At 41.1% G+C, this 18,487-nt stretch overlaps 1 protein-coding gene across 4 annotated transcripts in view; it reads left to right on the top strand.

Moving 5' to 3' along the window:
• The window catches only part of veph1 (ventricular zone expressed PH domain-containing 1), a 124,430-nt gene that overhangs the window by 38,271 nt on the left and 67,672 nt on the right, over positions 1–18,487 (top strand). For all 4 annotated transcript variants that reach the window (XM_049576197.1, XM_049576195.1, XM_049576196.1 and 1 more), the window contains 2 exons: positions 12,531–12,694; positions 14,020–14,229. In XM_049576197.1, coding sequence (XP_049432154.1) covers positions 12,531–12,694; positions 14,020–14,229 — 374 coding nt within the window. The remainder of the gene's footprint in view (positions 1–12,530; positions 12,695–14,019; positions 14,230–18,487) is intronic.

The following is an 18,487-nucleotide window of genomic DNA, read 5'->3' as shown; positions in this document are numbered from 1 at the left end:
TATCAAAGCCACTTCTCTTTTCAGGTTGACCCGAAGTTGAGTGTCCAAAATGTCACTTATCCCTCACTAGCCACTGAAGCCTATCCAGCTGACATTGGGCAAGAGGTGGGGTACAGCCTGGACAGGTCGCCAGACTATCGCAGGGCTAAAACAAAGAGTCACCAGTTAATCTTCTTTGGACTGTGGGAGGAAGCTGAAGTACCCAGGGAAAAGCCATGCAACATGCAAATTGCAATAGTGATCAAAATACATATCTGTGATGCATGCAAGATGATGTTAGAGGGCAGACAGTCTTTTTTGATATGTGATGCTACCAACATCTGCGTGCAAAAAAAACGATGACAAAGAACTTGTACAAATCTGAGCCTCCAAGCCTTTAACAATGGACGGACGTAACCAAGGAGATCTTTATACTGGGAAAGATGACATTTTCCCTGAGGTCTACAGGAGCAATATTCCACCAGAAAATAAGCAAAGTGGACTGTCTTTCAGAAGACATAGACGCAGCTTCACTGTGAATGCCTGGACAATAAAAGGACTGTTAACATGTGGACTCACGATTACCTAACTGGAGCGGCCCTACACAATGTTCTCTATGGTGTTTTGCTTTGTCTAAACTAATCCTTATACAAACCTGAACTATAAATCTGAGATCTTACTCCAAATTGTCTTTGAGCCACACTCTTAATCCTTATTATAGGATTAACCTTAAAGGGGAACACCACCTAAATTAAGAATCCCAATATAATATTTCCAATTGGCCTAGGAAAGTTCAAGGAATTTTTGTGAACATGAGCCACTCTCTGTCAAAGCCAGAAACCATATAGGTAAGTGTCAAACTTGTGATGCCATCAATTGTAAAGTCTGGAGCTGCTCCATAGACAATTAATGGGAGTTCGGACACAGAAAAAGTACCCATATACTCAAAACATTCCCCTGGGTGCTCTCAGTGTCAACTATACATCTTTCAGCATTTGTTGTTTATGAAACAGCTCAAGACTTTATACCTGATGACATCACAAATTTGAGTTTTAGCACTTGGGAATTGGGAGAGAATTGTTCATTTTTACTAATATTTTTGAACTGTACCAATTTTGGAAATGTGCATAGTCCCCCTTTAAACCCTGTTATTACACAAACTCATACAGTCCAACACGTGGGGAACATCCTTTGAGGAAATAAGTAAATGTTCGAAAATTTCTCTAAATTTCCGTCCTTGTGAAAACATGTGGCTCTCGCAAGCACAGAAATGTAGAAGCGGCGCTCCAGCCTGCGAGCGAGGCGGTGAGTAATGCATCGTTGGAGGTAGCCTGTATGTCGTAATCAGATATAACTGCAGCCCCTGCGACTCACAGAGAGAAGGAGTGAGAGGGGAAAGAGGTAATGGAAGGGGGAGGAGAAAAAGAGAGCACAAGCTTTCCTGATTTTTGCCCCATGCCGAGACGGTGTGTGTGTGTGTGTGTGTGTGTGTGTGTGTGTGAGGAAGTTTGAATGGAACCCAGACGTCGGGGGTTTCTAAATGGGTTTATTGTTCTCCTGCTTTGCTGTGTTTATTTATTTATTTGTCAGCCTCACCATGTGCGTATTTCTGTGTATATACTCTACGTGCATTTATCTGCTGTGAGTGTATATACTCTTGTGTGTATGCGTGTGTTTTCAGGGGGATGGAAATAATGACTTCCTCATGAGATTTTAGGATTTGCCCCCTCTCCCGTTCTCATCCCACTCCCCCTCCCTCCAACTTTCTGTCTGTCTGTGTCCCTTATTCATTGTGTCTGTTTTCTCTCGCTCAAATACCAACTGAAACACACACTTGTTCGCTTGTTATCTGTTGTGAAGCAGCCTTTTCATTCAGACAGCTGCGCAGACAGAGAGGAAGTTGTGTGGAGTAGCAAAAGCTGTTTCATTTAGCTCTCTATTGCCACTTGATGGGACACAATATTGGTTTAACCTGTTGCCAGTTCATTAAAGCTGTTATATTTTCTCAAAAGAAAGTGTGAAATTTAACACTTTCTGTTGCAGGATGTTATTTTTCTGCACACCTGTCAACTGGGTGCACATTTCTAGACTGCTGTTGTCTGGTACGTCCTCAGTAAAAAATCCTGTAATGGACAAGATGGGATGTGTTTTATTTTTTACTCAGGAGCTGCAGCAATATGTTTCAGACCACCTTCTCCAAGCTTATTACGACTCATCAAGATATTCTCACTCCGCCCTCGTCACATATTGTCATGGACTTTCCACGTCCACATATGACGTGCAAGGTACCCTTGGTGCATTGGTTGTTGACGTTCTCGGACGCCGTGTCAAGTTCTGCCTGTTACATGCATTGTCTTCTTTAAAATTCACTTCTGTTTTCACAGGAAAGTTACCGTTTACATACAGTCTCTTTCAAAATAAACCGCAAATTGACATTTTTTTCCTTCAACAACAAACATGGTTAGGTTTAGGAAAAAAGAGTAGAGTTTGGCTTTAGAATCTTACGGGATGTGAACACTGCTCTTTCGGGTGAAGGTTGGTGTTTGTTGGACCCATACACCGCCCCTCCAGCCTACTCCAATCTGACTTTTGCTGCCTAATTTTTGCCACCGGGCACCATTAAACTATAACGGCAACTGGTGGCATAGTATATCGACGTTAAAGGACGCCTTTTTCGTTGGTTTCTGACACCGCAAGTCACTGCCCAAGCACCGGATTTCAACGACTTCGGAGTGAGACCGGGCTCGACCCATATTTACCTTTATAGTTTAGGCAGCGACCTCTATTGGCTGTAGTAATTATGACAGGAGCAAAGGAGGAAGTCAAGTGATGTAGTATAAAGAGCAACACGTAGGTCAGGGTGGATGGATGGGTCAAACAAACACAGGACTTTCACCCAGGAGATTGTTGTTTGTGTCCCATGTCAAAGCAAAAGTCACTGCTGACTTATTTCAAGCTCTGTAACTTAAAGGAATAGTTAACCGACAAAATGATCATTGTTGTGCCGTGTTCATTTGAATTCATCAGGAAACTATGTTTTTCTCGCATCCCTCCATGGAAAACGTTAAAAATGTTAATTTATTGATTGATTGAGGACCACGTTTAACAACAGCAAAACATCAGTTTAAAAACTCTCACACAACTCATGCAGGATAACCCAAGTCTCATTTATCCAGGTGTTTGCTCAGTACCTTACCATGTACCTTACCTTACCATGTAAAACTGAACTGAAAAGGAAATTTATCTATCCCCACTTCAAAGCCAGAATCTGATAGTGAGGATGTTTTATGAAAATGCATGTGTTTGGGAAGTACTGAGTATGTGACTGGATAAATGAGGCTTGGATTATACTGCATGAGTTGTGTGAGAGTGTGTAAGGGGATGTTTTGATAAAGCTTTGCTGTTGTTAAACGTGGTCCCCAACCAATCGTTTTCTGTGGAGGTATGCAAGAAAAATAAATGAATTGACACACAAATGTTGTTGTTTTTTTGTGGGTGAATACATTTTGTGAGTACATGATGTTACGGAGGTTACAAAATTACGTACCAAAAGTATTATTTTAGTTCACACCATGATCTTTTTTCTAAACCTAACTGTGACCACTTCTCAACCTTAACCACGTGTTTAAGACTGGGATTGTTAGTACATGCATGTATGACATGTTGTATGTTTGGGATTTATATGAAGTGAGTATCATCATGAGTATCCACTGCCAACAGTCTCTGACCAGGCAAAGAAAAAAAGCACCACCACCAAGACTTGGACAATTTATTTTGTCAATTTAAGTTGTTACAACATTTTGCTTGTGAAGGATTTGTGACATAGAGGTATACTCCAGTACACTGTGACATCCCCGTTGGGTGTGGTCACAGGTACAACAAACTTTAAGCTCTCAGCCACAGAGGGCAGTGAAACACAGTGTTTCAGATGTGTATTAAAGTACTCTTCTCCGACAGTGGTCAGCACATTGATTTTTATCCTCACATCCCTGCTGTTAACAGTAACATTATTTTTTTGGACAGACTGTGAACCACACTGTTCTTTATATTATATATTTATGTTACATTCTTAGGCCACAATTTAAAAAGTTGTGAAAACATCACGTAGAGAGCAAAGGAGGACACACATGTGTCTCATAAATCACAACACAGAAACAAGTGATGAAAACCTGATGAAAACATGGGTTCTGATCTTTCAATTGATACCACATTGAAGAATGTAGATCAAGTAAGGACATAGCTGGAATTTTGGCAAAAAAATCAGTGGGAAACCTTGACTTTATGTCTTTGGATGGAAATGAAATGAAATAAAATGAAACATAAAGCTGTATGTATGCTGGACAAATGGTGAAGTGAATTTGGAATTTGGAATAAACACAGGTTTAGTTGGAGGTATTTTATTTATGTTATTGAATAAAATTAGAAAGGCACTGAAACAGAGTGGCAGTGCCCATACTTAGATTAAAAATATAAAGCTTAAAAGAGTATAATGCCTTATCATATATAGAAGTAGACAGATGGTATATGCTTAAAGATAAAATTTGAAAAAGACACACAAAACATGTGTGGGTATATGCACAGCATGTGTGTGCATGCGAGTAAATGTTTCCACGTTTCTCCATATGACTGCGACCTATAGTGGGAACCAAGCCAACTGGAAACACATCATACATATTCCTCTGATAGACCAGAGCAGAAATCACTTCAGTGTGTGTGAAGGTATATTGTGCATGTTTGTGTCTTATGCAATGCATGCATTCTTTGATTGATGTGACTTATACTGAAGAAATCGTGAGAAAATATTATGTAATTTACAAGATCAGATGTTACCTTGCAGGAGTCTAAACCTTCATGCATGATTCATCTGAGAAATCTGGCTCCACTGCCTATTCTCAACCTGGTCTCAGTCTGAAGTCATCGAAATTCGGCGCTTTAGCGGTGACTTGCAGCATCAGACACTGACGAAAAGAGGCATCCTTACAGTCGACATGATAAGTGGACGGTTGTTGTTATAGTTTAACAACAACTACGACTTTCACCTGGGAAAGCGGTGATCATGTCCTGTAAGATTCTAAAGCCAAACCCTGTTCCTTTTTCCTAAACCCAACCAAGTGTTTGTGTTGTTGAATGAAAAAAAGCGTCAATTTGCATTGTCGCACTGTCATAGTGCATTTATTTTGAAAGAGACTGTATGTAAACATTAAATTTCCTGTGAAAACGGAAGCATATTTTGAAAGAAGACAATGCATGTAACAGCCAGAACTTAACACAGTGTCCCAGACCAGTGCACCCAGGGTACTTTGCATGTCATATCTGGACATGGATGGTCCATGACCAAAACGTGTGACGAGGTTGGAGTGAGAATTTGTTGCTGTTTTAAAACCATAAAATCTACAGTATATCAGGTGTTTTATCTGATTTCCTGTTTATATTAAGGCAAATATTTTTACTGTCTGAGAAGGGGCTTTATTGTTACCAGATACAGTATGTTAAAATTGTATACTGATGTTTAAAAATGTCAGGTCACTAAAAAAATGATGCCTTTGTCGAGAGCAGGAGGAGTAGAAAGCATTTTTTATCCATTGTCATATATGATCCTCCATCTAGAAAGGGTCAGTTTCAAGGGACAGAGTGATTAGTTTGGAGGTGAGACTTTCTTCTGTAGAAAAATTACAGCATTGGAAATTCATTCGTACAAGTACAATGAAAAGTCTTGTGGAGTGGGTCAGACAAAGTGTTTGACTTCAGCAGAGAGTTTCACTTTGGCACAAGAGAATAGGGTTTGCATCTCGTCTCCTTGCATGTAACCATTCAAGGCAGCCCTTCCAAAACTTAACTCAGTAGTTTTAGATGTTTAAACATAAATTAATCACGGCTTCAGTTCATGAAGTGCCTATGCAATGACAAATGTCCTGCTCCTTTGTTTAAGTATTATTGAAAGGACTTTATACCAGGGGATATTGTATCATATGATATGAAGCACACAGATGCATCAACTACACCTCCAGCTGCACTTACCGGTAACTTCTGCTGACTCAGCAGTAAGAGACAGGAATGCTGAGTAATGTGTCTTTTAGGGCTTGATCACATCCTGAAACCATCATGAGTATTCTTAATAACAATATTGGAAGAGGAGGAGGAGGTGGTTCCATTCAGAAAGGACAGGACATTTTGTCTTTCACACACCAACAGAGAGTCTGTACGGGTGAAGTTATCTAGGTGAGGGGGGGGTGGTCACAGAGTTTAAACTTTGCAGGAAACACTGTCTGTGTGTGTGTCAGTGAATTGCACTTGTGTGCATTAGGTACAGTGTTATGGTTTTCCCTTTATGATTTAAATGTAAAATATTTTTTATGCATGAAACATTTTGACAGTTTCTTCCACCCTCACCCGCCTAGGGTTATTCGAGCTGGGTGAAATACGACTTACGGGACGTACATACACGAAATGAGTGTTGGAAGCTACTACAGAAAACACGTTGAAGTCGTAAAGCTATCCAGAAACATCCCATTGGATATCATTTGTGCTGATCTCTGCATTTTTGTCCTCTACAATAACTCAGCTTGCATAAGTGTCTTTTGGCACGTTATGTGTATTGTAATGGAATGTTCCAGTCTCTGTCCGAAACAGGGCTGCAACAACTGTCAGTTAATTGACTATTTGAAAATTAATGATGCGACAATTATGACAAGTGATTCATTGTTTCAAACAAAAGCTTCTTACATGTGAAATATTTTCTGGCTTACTCTTCCATAATATGACACAGAATCTTTGAGTCTTTGGCTTTGATGCAACAGTTTTGGTCCAGACTGGAACACCTTTGTGCGCTCACGCATGGTTTCCACATGAAGAATCCTGATGACTATTCATCTCGCACTTTTTTTTAATATTTACAGTAGGCTAAAAATGCTGGCAGTGTGATGAGCATAGACTGTAAAAATAATGGACATAGCTATCACGTCACCCATTGCTTTGTGGACTGCCGTTTTGTAGACTGGAGTTGGACATTTTGGCTGTTGCCATCTTGGTTTCTTTGGAGCCAGAAGTGACCATATTTGGATGAGAGTGTAGACCTGTGGATGAGTGAGGGTTGGATTGGCAGACAGCTTGTCACTCAAAGCTGCCCGCCCTTAATTATTTGTAACTTTCAGCCTTAATAAAATGTAAATAAGTGAGTTGAAAGTTTAACCCCCGTACAGTTGTCATGATTAGGGATTAGCTATAGAGACCAAAACCATTTTTTGTACCAGGTTGTAAACTTGTTTATTTCTGCTGTAAAGTTGGGCATTTTAAAATGGGGTTCAATGGGAATTGAGGTCGCTTCAAGTGGCCGTTAGAGGAACTACGGTTTTTGGCATTTCCATGTTGACCTCATCTTCCTATGATGAGATGAGGTGCTGGGCACCACACATTTGGTGTTCTTCCTGATTGTCAAGAATTGAAAAATGTTCAACAATGGGTAAAATGCTGCACTCATCACTGTTACTTTTTACACAGCCTGAGCAGCGCTTCACATTTTCAGCTGAAAAAAAGAAATGCTTTGGTGGACATGGGGCCTTTAGTCTTGTTGACTGCTGGTCCGACACAACAAGACATTTGAAAATGTCACTATGGTTCCTTGGTATTTCTGATCACAATTTGCTGACTTTTTAAAATCTAAGTGATTACTCAAGAGATTAATTGATAGATGCCTTGATAATAAAAATAATCCGTAGTTGTGGTCCTAGTCTAAAACTACTAATTGCGTCAGAGCTGCCACAACGGACATCTTTAGCACTAGTAGCCTGCCTTTTTAAAAATGATTCCTATTGACTTTTATATGGTCGTTTTTATACAGTAGGAAACAGGGCTAGATTTTAGGGAAATGTCAAACACCTTCTTTTTGCTCTTCTGTCATGTGCTATCCTTCCGAGGGCTAAAATGTCACGTAAAATTGCATAAAATGAAATATGCATCTTTAATAGAGATCTCGGAAAGTTACTAATGTTGATACACTGGTCCCAGCACTGTTAGTGATGCCTTCGCTTTATGGTTTTGTCATTGCTGTGGGATGAAATGGCTTTTTACTGCCATATTACAGCAAAGACACTGAAAATCATTTTCCCCATGACTCAGACTCTTTTAGTGTCCTCTTAGGTAACAATACAGCCAATAGCTGTATTAAAGTCAGTTTTTATTCACACTGTCTCTAAAAGAATTGGTAAATGTTGTTTCTTTTTTTTTGCAACTCACCTTGGGATTCTTATGTGCCGATTTGAAAACAGCACAGCAAAAGAAAGCTGTCACGTCCTCTCCCGCCTCCTCACATGAAGTTAACAATAGTTTGACAGATGAGTGGGTTCATCAGGAAAATGTCTGAGGGGAAAAATGTCGCCTTTGTGTGCTCAAGAACCAAAGGTCGTTACAGGATATTTTATTGAGATTTGTAAGTCATGAGGATGGGTTGGGTGTAGGCTTTGTTGGAATGAAGGTATGAAGGTCAGATACTGTGCACACACCACACACACACGCACACACAGGACATTCTGGGAGGACACAGTGAGAGTCAAATAAGATGGTTTTACAAAATGAAATATTGGTTAATAAGTGAAATTACTCAATAATTAAGAGTATATTTGTTTCGCGTGTACTGTCTGTGTTTCCTGCTTTCTGGTGATTTTTTATGTATCAGTTTTTGTCTTTTCTGCGTCAGTTTACGTCGGAAATGTCTTTAATTTCATCAAAATAAAAGTCCTCTGTACTTTCATGTTTTCATTGGGGGGACAAATGCCATTATTCTAAATATTGAGGGCAACACGTCCCCTGCATCCTCCCCCAAAATCTACACCTTATGTTTCGATGTGGGCGATTGTGCTCTAACAGGCACACTCCTATAAATCCTCCTCCTGCCTTTTAACATTCCTCTGAACAGACCTGTAAATGCTACAACCCTAACTTTATGATCATTACAAGTTCGCTCTTTCTGTACATGAACTGAATCTGTCTCTGTTTTATGGTGATTTGTGTGGTAAGTGTAGAGATGGGTGTGTGATTGCGATGTTGCACGGTGTAATCTAGGATTAAAGGGAAGTGAAAGGGGCATCACAGGAACAAGTGACCAACTTCTATATTTATGTGCACTCTTCTTCCCTCCTCTGCCTCAACACAGTACAGTACAGTACAGTACAGAACAGAACAGTCAGTCCTGCAGGATAAAGCCTGTGGTTAAAGTGATTTATAGATGTGAATCACCTGTTATGCCAAACCATTTATTTAGGTTCCCGCTGTAAGATTTTTATTAGACAGACAAAAGTTCACCACGTACTGGCTGTTTGAAAATCCCATGGAACAGATGTTAATGATAAATACATATGATAACTGCTGTCATTTTGCCTCAAGACGTCAATGCAAAGGCAAATCTGCTGTCACTGCATGGACTGAAATTTACTGGGGCATGGCTCTTGAGACGGTGACGTCAGTTGGTTTGCAGGTACATCAGTTTAGTCCAGAATGAAATGGAAATGGATGAATTGCAGTGAAAGTTTGGACAAGGATATTGGTCATCCCTTGACTTTTCTTCTACTGTCAATATGAGGTTCACATTTGTGGTTTTGAGTTGTCTTGGGGCCCTGACACGCCAAGCCGATGGTCGGCCGTTGGTCAGTGTCAGGATGTCGGTGAACGTTTGTCGCCTTTGTTTTTGCATTGTGTCCGACACTGTTTGCACCAGTCGTCCGTTGTTGGACCTTGTTGCTTGTTTTTTGGCCAATTCGGCATCTTGAATCGGTGTCGGAGCTGGCAGAGCCCATCAACTTGTCGTGTTGATGTGCTCACTGGCCAAACTAGCATCTTGAATCTGTCCTGTTGGCGAATATGCATTTCTAAGGACAGTGAAAGAATGACCTGCCCTACTCTACCTTACTCTGTCTCTGATTGGCTTACCCTGACATTCTTACCCTAACCCTGACCAGTCTCACTCCTCTTGCCTAAACCTTACAAATCCAACCAACGAAGGCAACACGTACTAGCCAGTCAGAGGGAGAGTAGGGCGGGTCATTTAACCCAGTTCAGACCAAAGATTCATGACAAGACAAAACCATTTTAGAACGCTGCAGAGAAAAGCTGCAGCGGTGTGAACTGGCCATCTGAGCTCGACTGAAGCCGGCTGATGGTGTCACCTGCAACTCAGCTGGTCAAATCACTGGCACCTGGTTTAGACCGTAAAGCACATCACCTGTTTCAACAGCCAATCAGCTTGTCATGAAGTCTGCTGGTCAAGTTAAAATGACAGCAGATGGCATGTTCACTTGTTGCGGCTGAGCCCTCTGTTTCAGGACTTTTGACATTCCTCTTCTCCATGCACCTTGGAAGTGAAGTGTTGCTGTTTGGATTCAGCACAGACATTCTTGTTTTTGCTGTGTTTATGTTTTAGCATCGATGAAATCTGATTAACCACCCTCCATTTGTTACCTCTCATTAAATATCAGTCTATCACCTTTTAATCCTGCGTTTGTCAGACTGTCTTTGTTCACTTAGTTTTTCCATCTGTCTTGAATATATGATAGATTATTAGAATCATTTCCCAAACATCAACACCATATATTATTTGTCGGTGGTTTAAACCCTGCAGCATCTGTTATAAATAGCTCTATTCTATATAACTTTTATACGAGCTCCAAAAGGTTTCTGTGGTTACACATTAAAATTACAGTATCTCTTGTTGTCTGGCATTCGGTTCACCATCAGACACAAAAGCCATTGTCTGAAATCTTGAAATGTCACCAATAATGAACCTACCATCTGAAAACAGGGGTCTTTGTTCTGCGATGTGAATCATTTAAAGATGTGTCATACGTGAGTCAAAGGCTGTTGGGTAATGCCGTGGGTTTTGTTGGGCTGCGTGCTGATTTACAAATGCCTTTATGTCCAGTCGTGCGTCATCACTGACTTTTTCTTTTTCCCTGCATCAGCATCATTGAAGGAATATTGACAACAAATGGAGAAAGTCTTATTTACAGAACACAGATGTTTTATCATGACGGGGATCTTGAAATGCGCATGATGTTACAATACAGTTACACCACAAACAGCTTAAAGCAAAATTCTGGTTTCAGGCGACATGGGTGTGATTTTCATAGTTTTGGCTTTCAGTCCTTTTGTTAGTAATAAAATTATAGTCATTGAGTTAATTGTTGGAGTCTGGGAATGTAGTGACATCAATAACAAGAAGTCTGATGGAGGAAGTCTCCATCAGATAAAACTAACGCAGTCTAAAGCCCTGTTTCCACCAAACACTTTCGATATAGTACCTTTGGAACCAGAAGTAACCCTTCAGACATGCTACCTAGACCCTATCGTTTCCACTGCAAACAGTACTCTTTTGTGTGGGCGGGGTTGTTGTCGCTCACTGCTCCGTCCAGTACTTACTGTATTTCCTCATTGACACTGACACAGATGGAAGTCTGCATCTCATTTATCGTCCACAGAACAAGGCTGCACGCTGACATTTTCAGAACAAACTAAAACAGGCTGCAGTGAGAGTCTCTCTCCATTGGTTATGTAAAAATAGCAGGTTTGTGCATTTAGTCCTTCTCAGGCTATCGCAGCGGGCCAGACCCCACAGGAACGACACCCTGCAACGCTTTTTTTTTTCTTCAAGTGAGGATTGGGATATATGCAGATTATTCACATAATCCGGTTGAAATTAATATATATTTTTAAACGCTTGAAGATCCACTCATTACGAAAAGTGTGTGTCATATAAAAACTAAAGTGATGGTCAAAGTTGTCACAGTGAAATTGAAGGTGTGTTGATGGATTCATGTCGTCAACTCATGCATTGAGTAACATTACAAGCAAACGTTACACCTTAAAAGTCGCCGGCAGTCGGCCCAGTGAGAATTAAGTTATTTTTTCTCAGACTCCAGCTGCTGCAAGAGGCAGCAAAACATCCTTTATTTCATAGTTTCAGTCTACTAATAAAACTCTTCAGTGTGAACAGTGGTTACATGAGCCTCAAAACCAGCCACAACTCAGCCCTGAGCAGAGTGACCGTCCTCTATCGACCAATCAACAGCAGTGTTCACAGCTCCACCTTTTAGTACCAGATCTGTGTGCTAGGTACCCCAACAGAGGGGGGACCAAAAATGGAGACGGTATGGAACGGTTCCATTGGTGCCATCCACAACTTTTCACAGTGGAAATAAAGAAAAAAGGGTAGCGAACTGAACTGAACTGAACCGTACTGCTCAGTGGAAACGGGGTTTTGATGCAAATGGTACAGAGAGGTGCTTCTGTCATCCAGACTACTCTCAATGATGTCAATGTTTTGGACAAAGTAATAGAAACAACTATCAGTGTAATGCAAAAGACTGGAATTTTGGGGGTTCATTTACATAGAATTAAATCTAAAATTTCTTCTATTTTGGGAATTTTATGAGACAAGATTCATGTCTCAAATTCTACTATTCACACTGGGCACCGAATCTTTTTTGTCTGTTTATAAGGCAACCTCTTTCAACATCCAAATAAAGCTCACTGAAAGCAACTCTGTCTCTCTGTCTCTCCGGCAGGTAACCACATGTTGTTACGGGTGTTACCCTCAGTTTACCCCAGACAGCCAGATACCATCCACTGTCACCTAGGCAACCTCACCGCGATGATGTCTCAGCTGGAGTCCCCAGAGCAACAACACCTCATCAGACTGATTCAAATTGTTGCAGAGCAACATCCACTAGTGAGTGTTTGTGTTGTTGTTTGTTTAGTTATAGTAGCAGTAAGCTCCAATGTACTGTGGGAATCATCAAACTATTCGCTGTCCATCAAAAGACTGTGTTATTTTTTTTTTTTTAATAACATGGGCCAAAGTAAATTATCCTGCTTAAAGCACTGTTACTTTACCAGCGATTGAAATATAAATTACATTCCTCATATGTTTTGAAACTTTTTGTTGGCCCCATCTTTGTCAGTTATCAGTAATAACATTTTCAAGAAGCCTTGTAACATCTAAAATACTGTTAGCAGCCTTTCAGCAGCATTACATACCATCATGTAAATGATAATGAAGTACATCAGACTGTGGTGTTTTCTGAAAACAAAACACGATCCAACTAAATCAAAAGTCTATGGCCTTGGCATAAGTTTACATTTAACTTGGCTTTGCCTTACAGTGGAGTATGTGTGTGGCTTTTTTTGTACCATTTTAGCCCATGAGTCAAGCTTAATCAGAGCTCTTACCATTCGACTTCGCCATATCCTGTAATGAGCTCATGTTGAAATGCTGAAAAAAAGTCACTGGAACATTGTTCGGAGTGAGTAAATGTGGAGCACTGCATGTGGAGTACACATTTCTAAGTAGGAATTCCCTTAATCCTGAACATTTTGGAGCAGAGCTGCTGATGTTCAGCACGAGAGGAAAGTACCACATACCAGGAAACAGAGCACATGGTGGTAAAACATGGACAGTCTCACTCACACGTTAAGCACTGGAGAAACAAAACCAGCCATCTGGAGTTATTCTAATCGGAACCCCCCGCACAGTCCAAAATATTTCTGTTGTGGCTGCATCCGTCAGAAAAGTTACCAAATCTTCTGCATCCTAATATCCACTTACTGGAAATGACTGAAAAGATTAGAAGTAATAATTTGAACTTTGAAATTGCATAACTTCAGTTTAATGGAGTGAAACATCTTCTCTTTGATGAACAAGTAATGTTTGATATTAATATGATTATTCAGGACAAGTGACTCATAAACTAGCAGCAGGAGGGCCGGCAATGGTGGGCATTGTTAGTCTGATCCGGTCCAGTGTGACCAGTCCAGATAATGAGGAGGAACTGTTCGCTCGCTCAGTTTGTCCAGACAGTGCTACAGTCAAGCTTTTGTCTTTTGTTTTATTAGTCACCAGTCCTATCATCTCGCTCCACTGTCCCTCGTCTCACCTCCAGCCTTCATTAAAGACACATAAGCCTCTGTTTGGTAGTGAGTGGTGGTGACAAGAGTGACAAATAATGAGTAATGCTTTCATCTTTCTCGTTCTTTACTTGCCTCTCACTCGTACAGATGTTGAGCCCTCAGGTGCCTACGCTAGTCAGTTATCTAGGAGACCAATCCCTGACTGAGGCCCTGCTGGGTGCGCTCGTGGACGTGTCACAGGCCAGCCCTTCCTCGCTGGTCAGCTTCCTGCCAGCGCTGAGGATTGTGGGACAACAATGCCCTGCTCTCCTGGGTCCTGTGGCCAAAATCCATGGTGCCGTCGGTATCATTAGTGAGGTACAAACACACACACACAAACACTCAAAACTCACACAAATTACCAAGTTTACATATGTTTGCAGCAGTGATTTGCAATTTATAGAGAAAGTGGAAGCATGTGTTTCAGTAGACTCTGGGAGAGTATAGAGAATGTATTATTAGTGAGTTTTAGCGGGCTGGTAGAAGGATTTTGTTGCCTTCGGACAGAGCCAGGCTAGCTGTTTCCCCCAGCTCCCAGTGTTTGTGCTAAGCTAAGCTAACTGACTGTTGGCTCTGGCTTCATATTTACAAACATGAGAGTGGTATTGATTTTCTCCTCTAACTCTCTGCAAGAAAGCAAATAAGAGTATTTCTCAAATATTAAACTATTTATTTAAAGAAAAAAATACACTTATTTCCGATGAAAGGGCATGGTGAGACGAGGTACTAGAAAGAGTGAAGGAAAAAAACAAAACAAAACAAATTCAGTGTTTAAGGGGCCGTGCACATGCTGCATTTTTTGCATCTTCAAATTCAGTGTTTTCAATGTAGACCCGAGGCAGGCGCACTCAAATGCCAAAGCGACACCATCGTGGTGTGCAAGTGTTCCCAAGAGCCCATTTTCCAGGGCCCCCTGAGATAAACCGAGTTCGACTTTTGGAACACAGCAGCGCACACCGCATGTCATGTGACAAGGACCAACCAATCACAGCCAGAGATGTCTTTCCCCTCCTCCGTAAATATCAGTCAGTGGTAAATATGGAGGAGAAGTTGATCATGTTAGTGCAGGGCTACCCAGAGCTTTACATCTGTCCCACGGACGATAGGCCTACACAGCACCTGGAAGAAGATCAGCTCTGCACTCAGGATTTCAGGTAAACAGACTATGTTACCATGCTTGTTGGGGTTGCTTAGCAACCTCAGATGCAACCTGCCAACGCGCTCTTGAAAGCTGGCACAGAAAAGGCACAAAAGTAGCGCCCAGTGCCCGAGCTTGCATTTTCCAGGGATTCAAAGACGCGATATGTCTACGGCTCCAAAGGAAGTTGCAAACGAAGTTTGTAGTTTTTGTCCCAAATTGTTGCATGCTTAAAAAAAACATATGACCTCATATTGTATGGACTTTTGTCCGTCGCAAAGGGTGGTTTCTCAGCCTTTTTTTTTGCATCCATTAAAAGCCCTTGGAGAGTTGTTTGACCTAAAAGCAGCAAAGAAAATGTGGCGTAACCTGTGAGACACATACATCTGCAACAAGAGAGAGAAACAGGGCAGAAGTGGACGGGGGGCCACCGAGATAAACTTCCATAACATAGAGACAGTAACGTTAGCCTGTCCAGAAATGCATGACAGCAATGATGATGCTTACACCAGAGTGCAATTTAACAGCCGCACAGTACGCACAGGGAAGCAATGGGGCAAATGTGTCTTTCTATTTTGTCTCACACTGGGAATTTTCACAGTGAATAGAACCATAAATCACATTGTGTTCAGTGTGCAAGATTTCTTTGTGTACCGATTTATTTTTATCAGATGATTGATTGATTTAAAAAAAAAAAAAACAATAGAAAAAATACAAAGGCCTTTATTTGAACTTCTGAGCTGGCACACAAAGGCACACACAGGTGGTACGTGTTGTTTGCTTTCTGCAGTAAATGTCTGTATTGCCGAGGCTGTTTGTAGTAAACAGAGACAGGCTGCACAGATACTCACAATCATGTAAAAATGTCATGGGAATAATTAATGCCCTTGATGTCTGCTTAGCAGTGGATACACACACACACAATGAAACACGCAGGAGTGATTATTTCAATGAGTAGGGAGGAACTGGCTGCGCTCTCACATGACTTGCTCTCTGTTGTCCTGCCAAGTGTAAAACACACTCACCCACCGGACTGGCCGGGCACATCCGGAGGTTTTAACTGCTGTCTAACACCTACATCAGTGTTCAGCGCCTGTCCTAAACAAACACATTCCCACTGCTCAGAGAGATCTGTCTTTCTACAGTGTAATGGAAATTAAGAAACACAACAAACAACTGTCCTGGTGGGGACAGTTAGGGAGCAGCACTGTCAGCCTAATGACGCAAGCATGACACAATTTTAAGGAACATTAACCTCAAGAAAGGTACTTTTTATAGATGTTGTGAGAAAAGGAAATTCAGTTTTTATTGTAGAGAAGAAAAAACAGGACAACCTCAATGAACTACACATGTGTGGCAGAGCTTCCTGGTGCAGTGGTGAATTCAATTTTGAAAACACTCCTAACTATAATCATGCTACAGCTAATATACATTTCTGGAAGACTTACAGTATCAACATTTGTTACGGCGCATGCTAAATTTGTCCCATGAGCCTCATTTTGGCCAACCCATGGGTTAAACACTTGGCTGCCCTGCAGACTTGGCTGCTCATTTGCCTCTAATGGCACCTCTGACGTAAAAATTGGTGTTTCAACCATTAACTGACTGTTATTGGCCCCCAAAACACTTGAGAAGCTGATTACAAGTTAATTAGCCTAGAAACTGGAGCAAACTGCAGGGTGGCATCGCTGCTGACTGATGGGCTGGAGAGGGAGGGAGTGATGTAGGTTTAGCTGTCTCAGACACTAACATGCACAGAGGACGCTGATGAGAACACACTTAATGGTCTTATCAGCCGTCTGACTGTCTTTGAGGAGAAGAAGAAAAAAGAATTGAGCCTACCTTCATTTTTGGACAGTAGCATAACTCTGAGGACGGTACAGTAATGTCAGTCGGTCCACAAGTTTGATCCAGACTGAAATTTCTCAACAGTTATTGTATGATGGTGTTCAAGTTTACACAACCATTTCTGTTCATTTGGATAGTGTATAGTCGTGGACTGTGCTAAGCTATGCCAGGTGTGGTGCTGTAATGCAGTTTAGTGCACATGACAAAAGGAGATTGTGCACAATGTTGTGCGTTTAAGATGATGTGAAGTTTGTGTTGACTTGAATTGTAATGCGCTTTTGACCGTGTTATGCAGTGTTGAAGTGTAATAACAGAAATACGATGAGAATAGGACATTGAGATCGAAGGGGGCCGTATCATATGAGATGTAATTCTGGAAGAACGACCTGCCATTTTGTTTTTCTTTTTTGTATCCTCATTTAACCTCGTTCACCTTTTGCCTGCCTCATGTGGATCTCCAGAAAAGGAGCAGAAACACGAGTCAAAACCGAGACACCTCACAAACTAAGTGGCCTAGGAACTTGTATGTTATGTTGAAACGTCCACTACAATTGTCATTAAATTGGATTCAGACATTCATGATCCCCAGATGATGCATCCTACTAATTTTGGTGATCTCCTGACTTCTCCTTTAGTGCTGCTGTGGGGCTGACATTACTGTATTTGAGTGAAATGCCTCAACAACTGTTGGATGGATTGCCATGACATTCAGTTAGACATTCATGTTCCCATCAGGATGAAATAACTTGGGGTGATCCTCTGGCTTTTCATCTAGCACCATCATCAGGTCAAAGCTCTAATTTGTTCTAATTTGTCTTTCAGTTTATGATCACATATCTGCAGACCTAATGCCATTCTTGTCAGCATCAGCCATGCTTTGTGTTTAGCGCTAATTAGCAAATGATAGTGTAATGGGTTAGTACTCTTGGGTTGTGTGGATTAAATAATGACCCACTCTCAGTCACTGTTCGGCTTGCTGCAAATCAAATAGCCACTCCACCTGGATTAGCCGCGACCAACGGCTGACAAGCTAAAGTTACCTACACAGAAACCTGCACAGCTACTTGCTTAAAATACATCCCTAACCATCCAACATCATCACAGAACATTAGTTAGTGTTTTGGGGAGCTTATATGGCACATTTATGCCAAATATAACACACGCTTTACTATAAAAAGTAAAGTATTTTTGGTGGAGCTTAGCTGAAGTCAACCTACGACGAATTTGGAGACAGCAGATGGTAACAGAGTATGGGGGCGCATCTGTGAAATCTGCATGGGCTTGTCAGTGTTGCATTCAAGTACACTCACACACACACACACACACACACACACACAAATAAGAAGAAATCTTTATGATAACTAATACATCACAACATGCATAATTAAAGTGATAAAAACGTTACACCTGCTAAACATCAGCATGTTTGCATTGTCATTGTGAGGATGTTTGAAGGCTGCGGCCTCACAGCTGCTTACGTGGCTGGAGTCTCTTAGTCTTGTTCATCCGATGGTTTAAATTAACACTCTTAGTTCTTCTGTTTATGTTATCTTTCCTTCCCATCTGAAAGTGGTTCAGAGTAGATCCTTC

This window comes from Epinephelus fuscoguttatus, linkage group LG5, assembly GCF_011397635.1.
Source record: "Epinephelus fuscoguttatus linkage group LG5, E.fuscoguttatus.final_Chr_v1".
Lineage (NCBI taxonomy): Eukaryota > Metazoa > Chordata > Actinopteri > Perciformes > Serranidae > Epinephelus > Epinephelus fuscoguttatus.
Note: the sequence above shows the minus strand (reverse complement) of the source record. Positions and strands in the feature narration are given on the sequence as shown.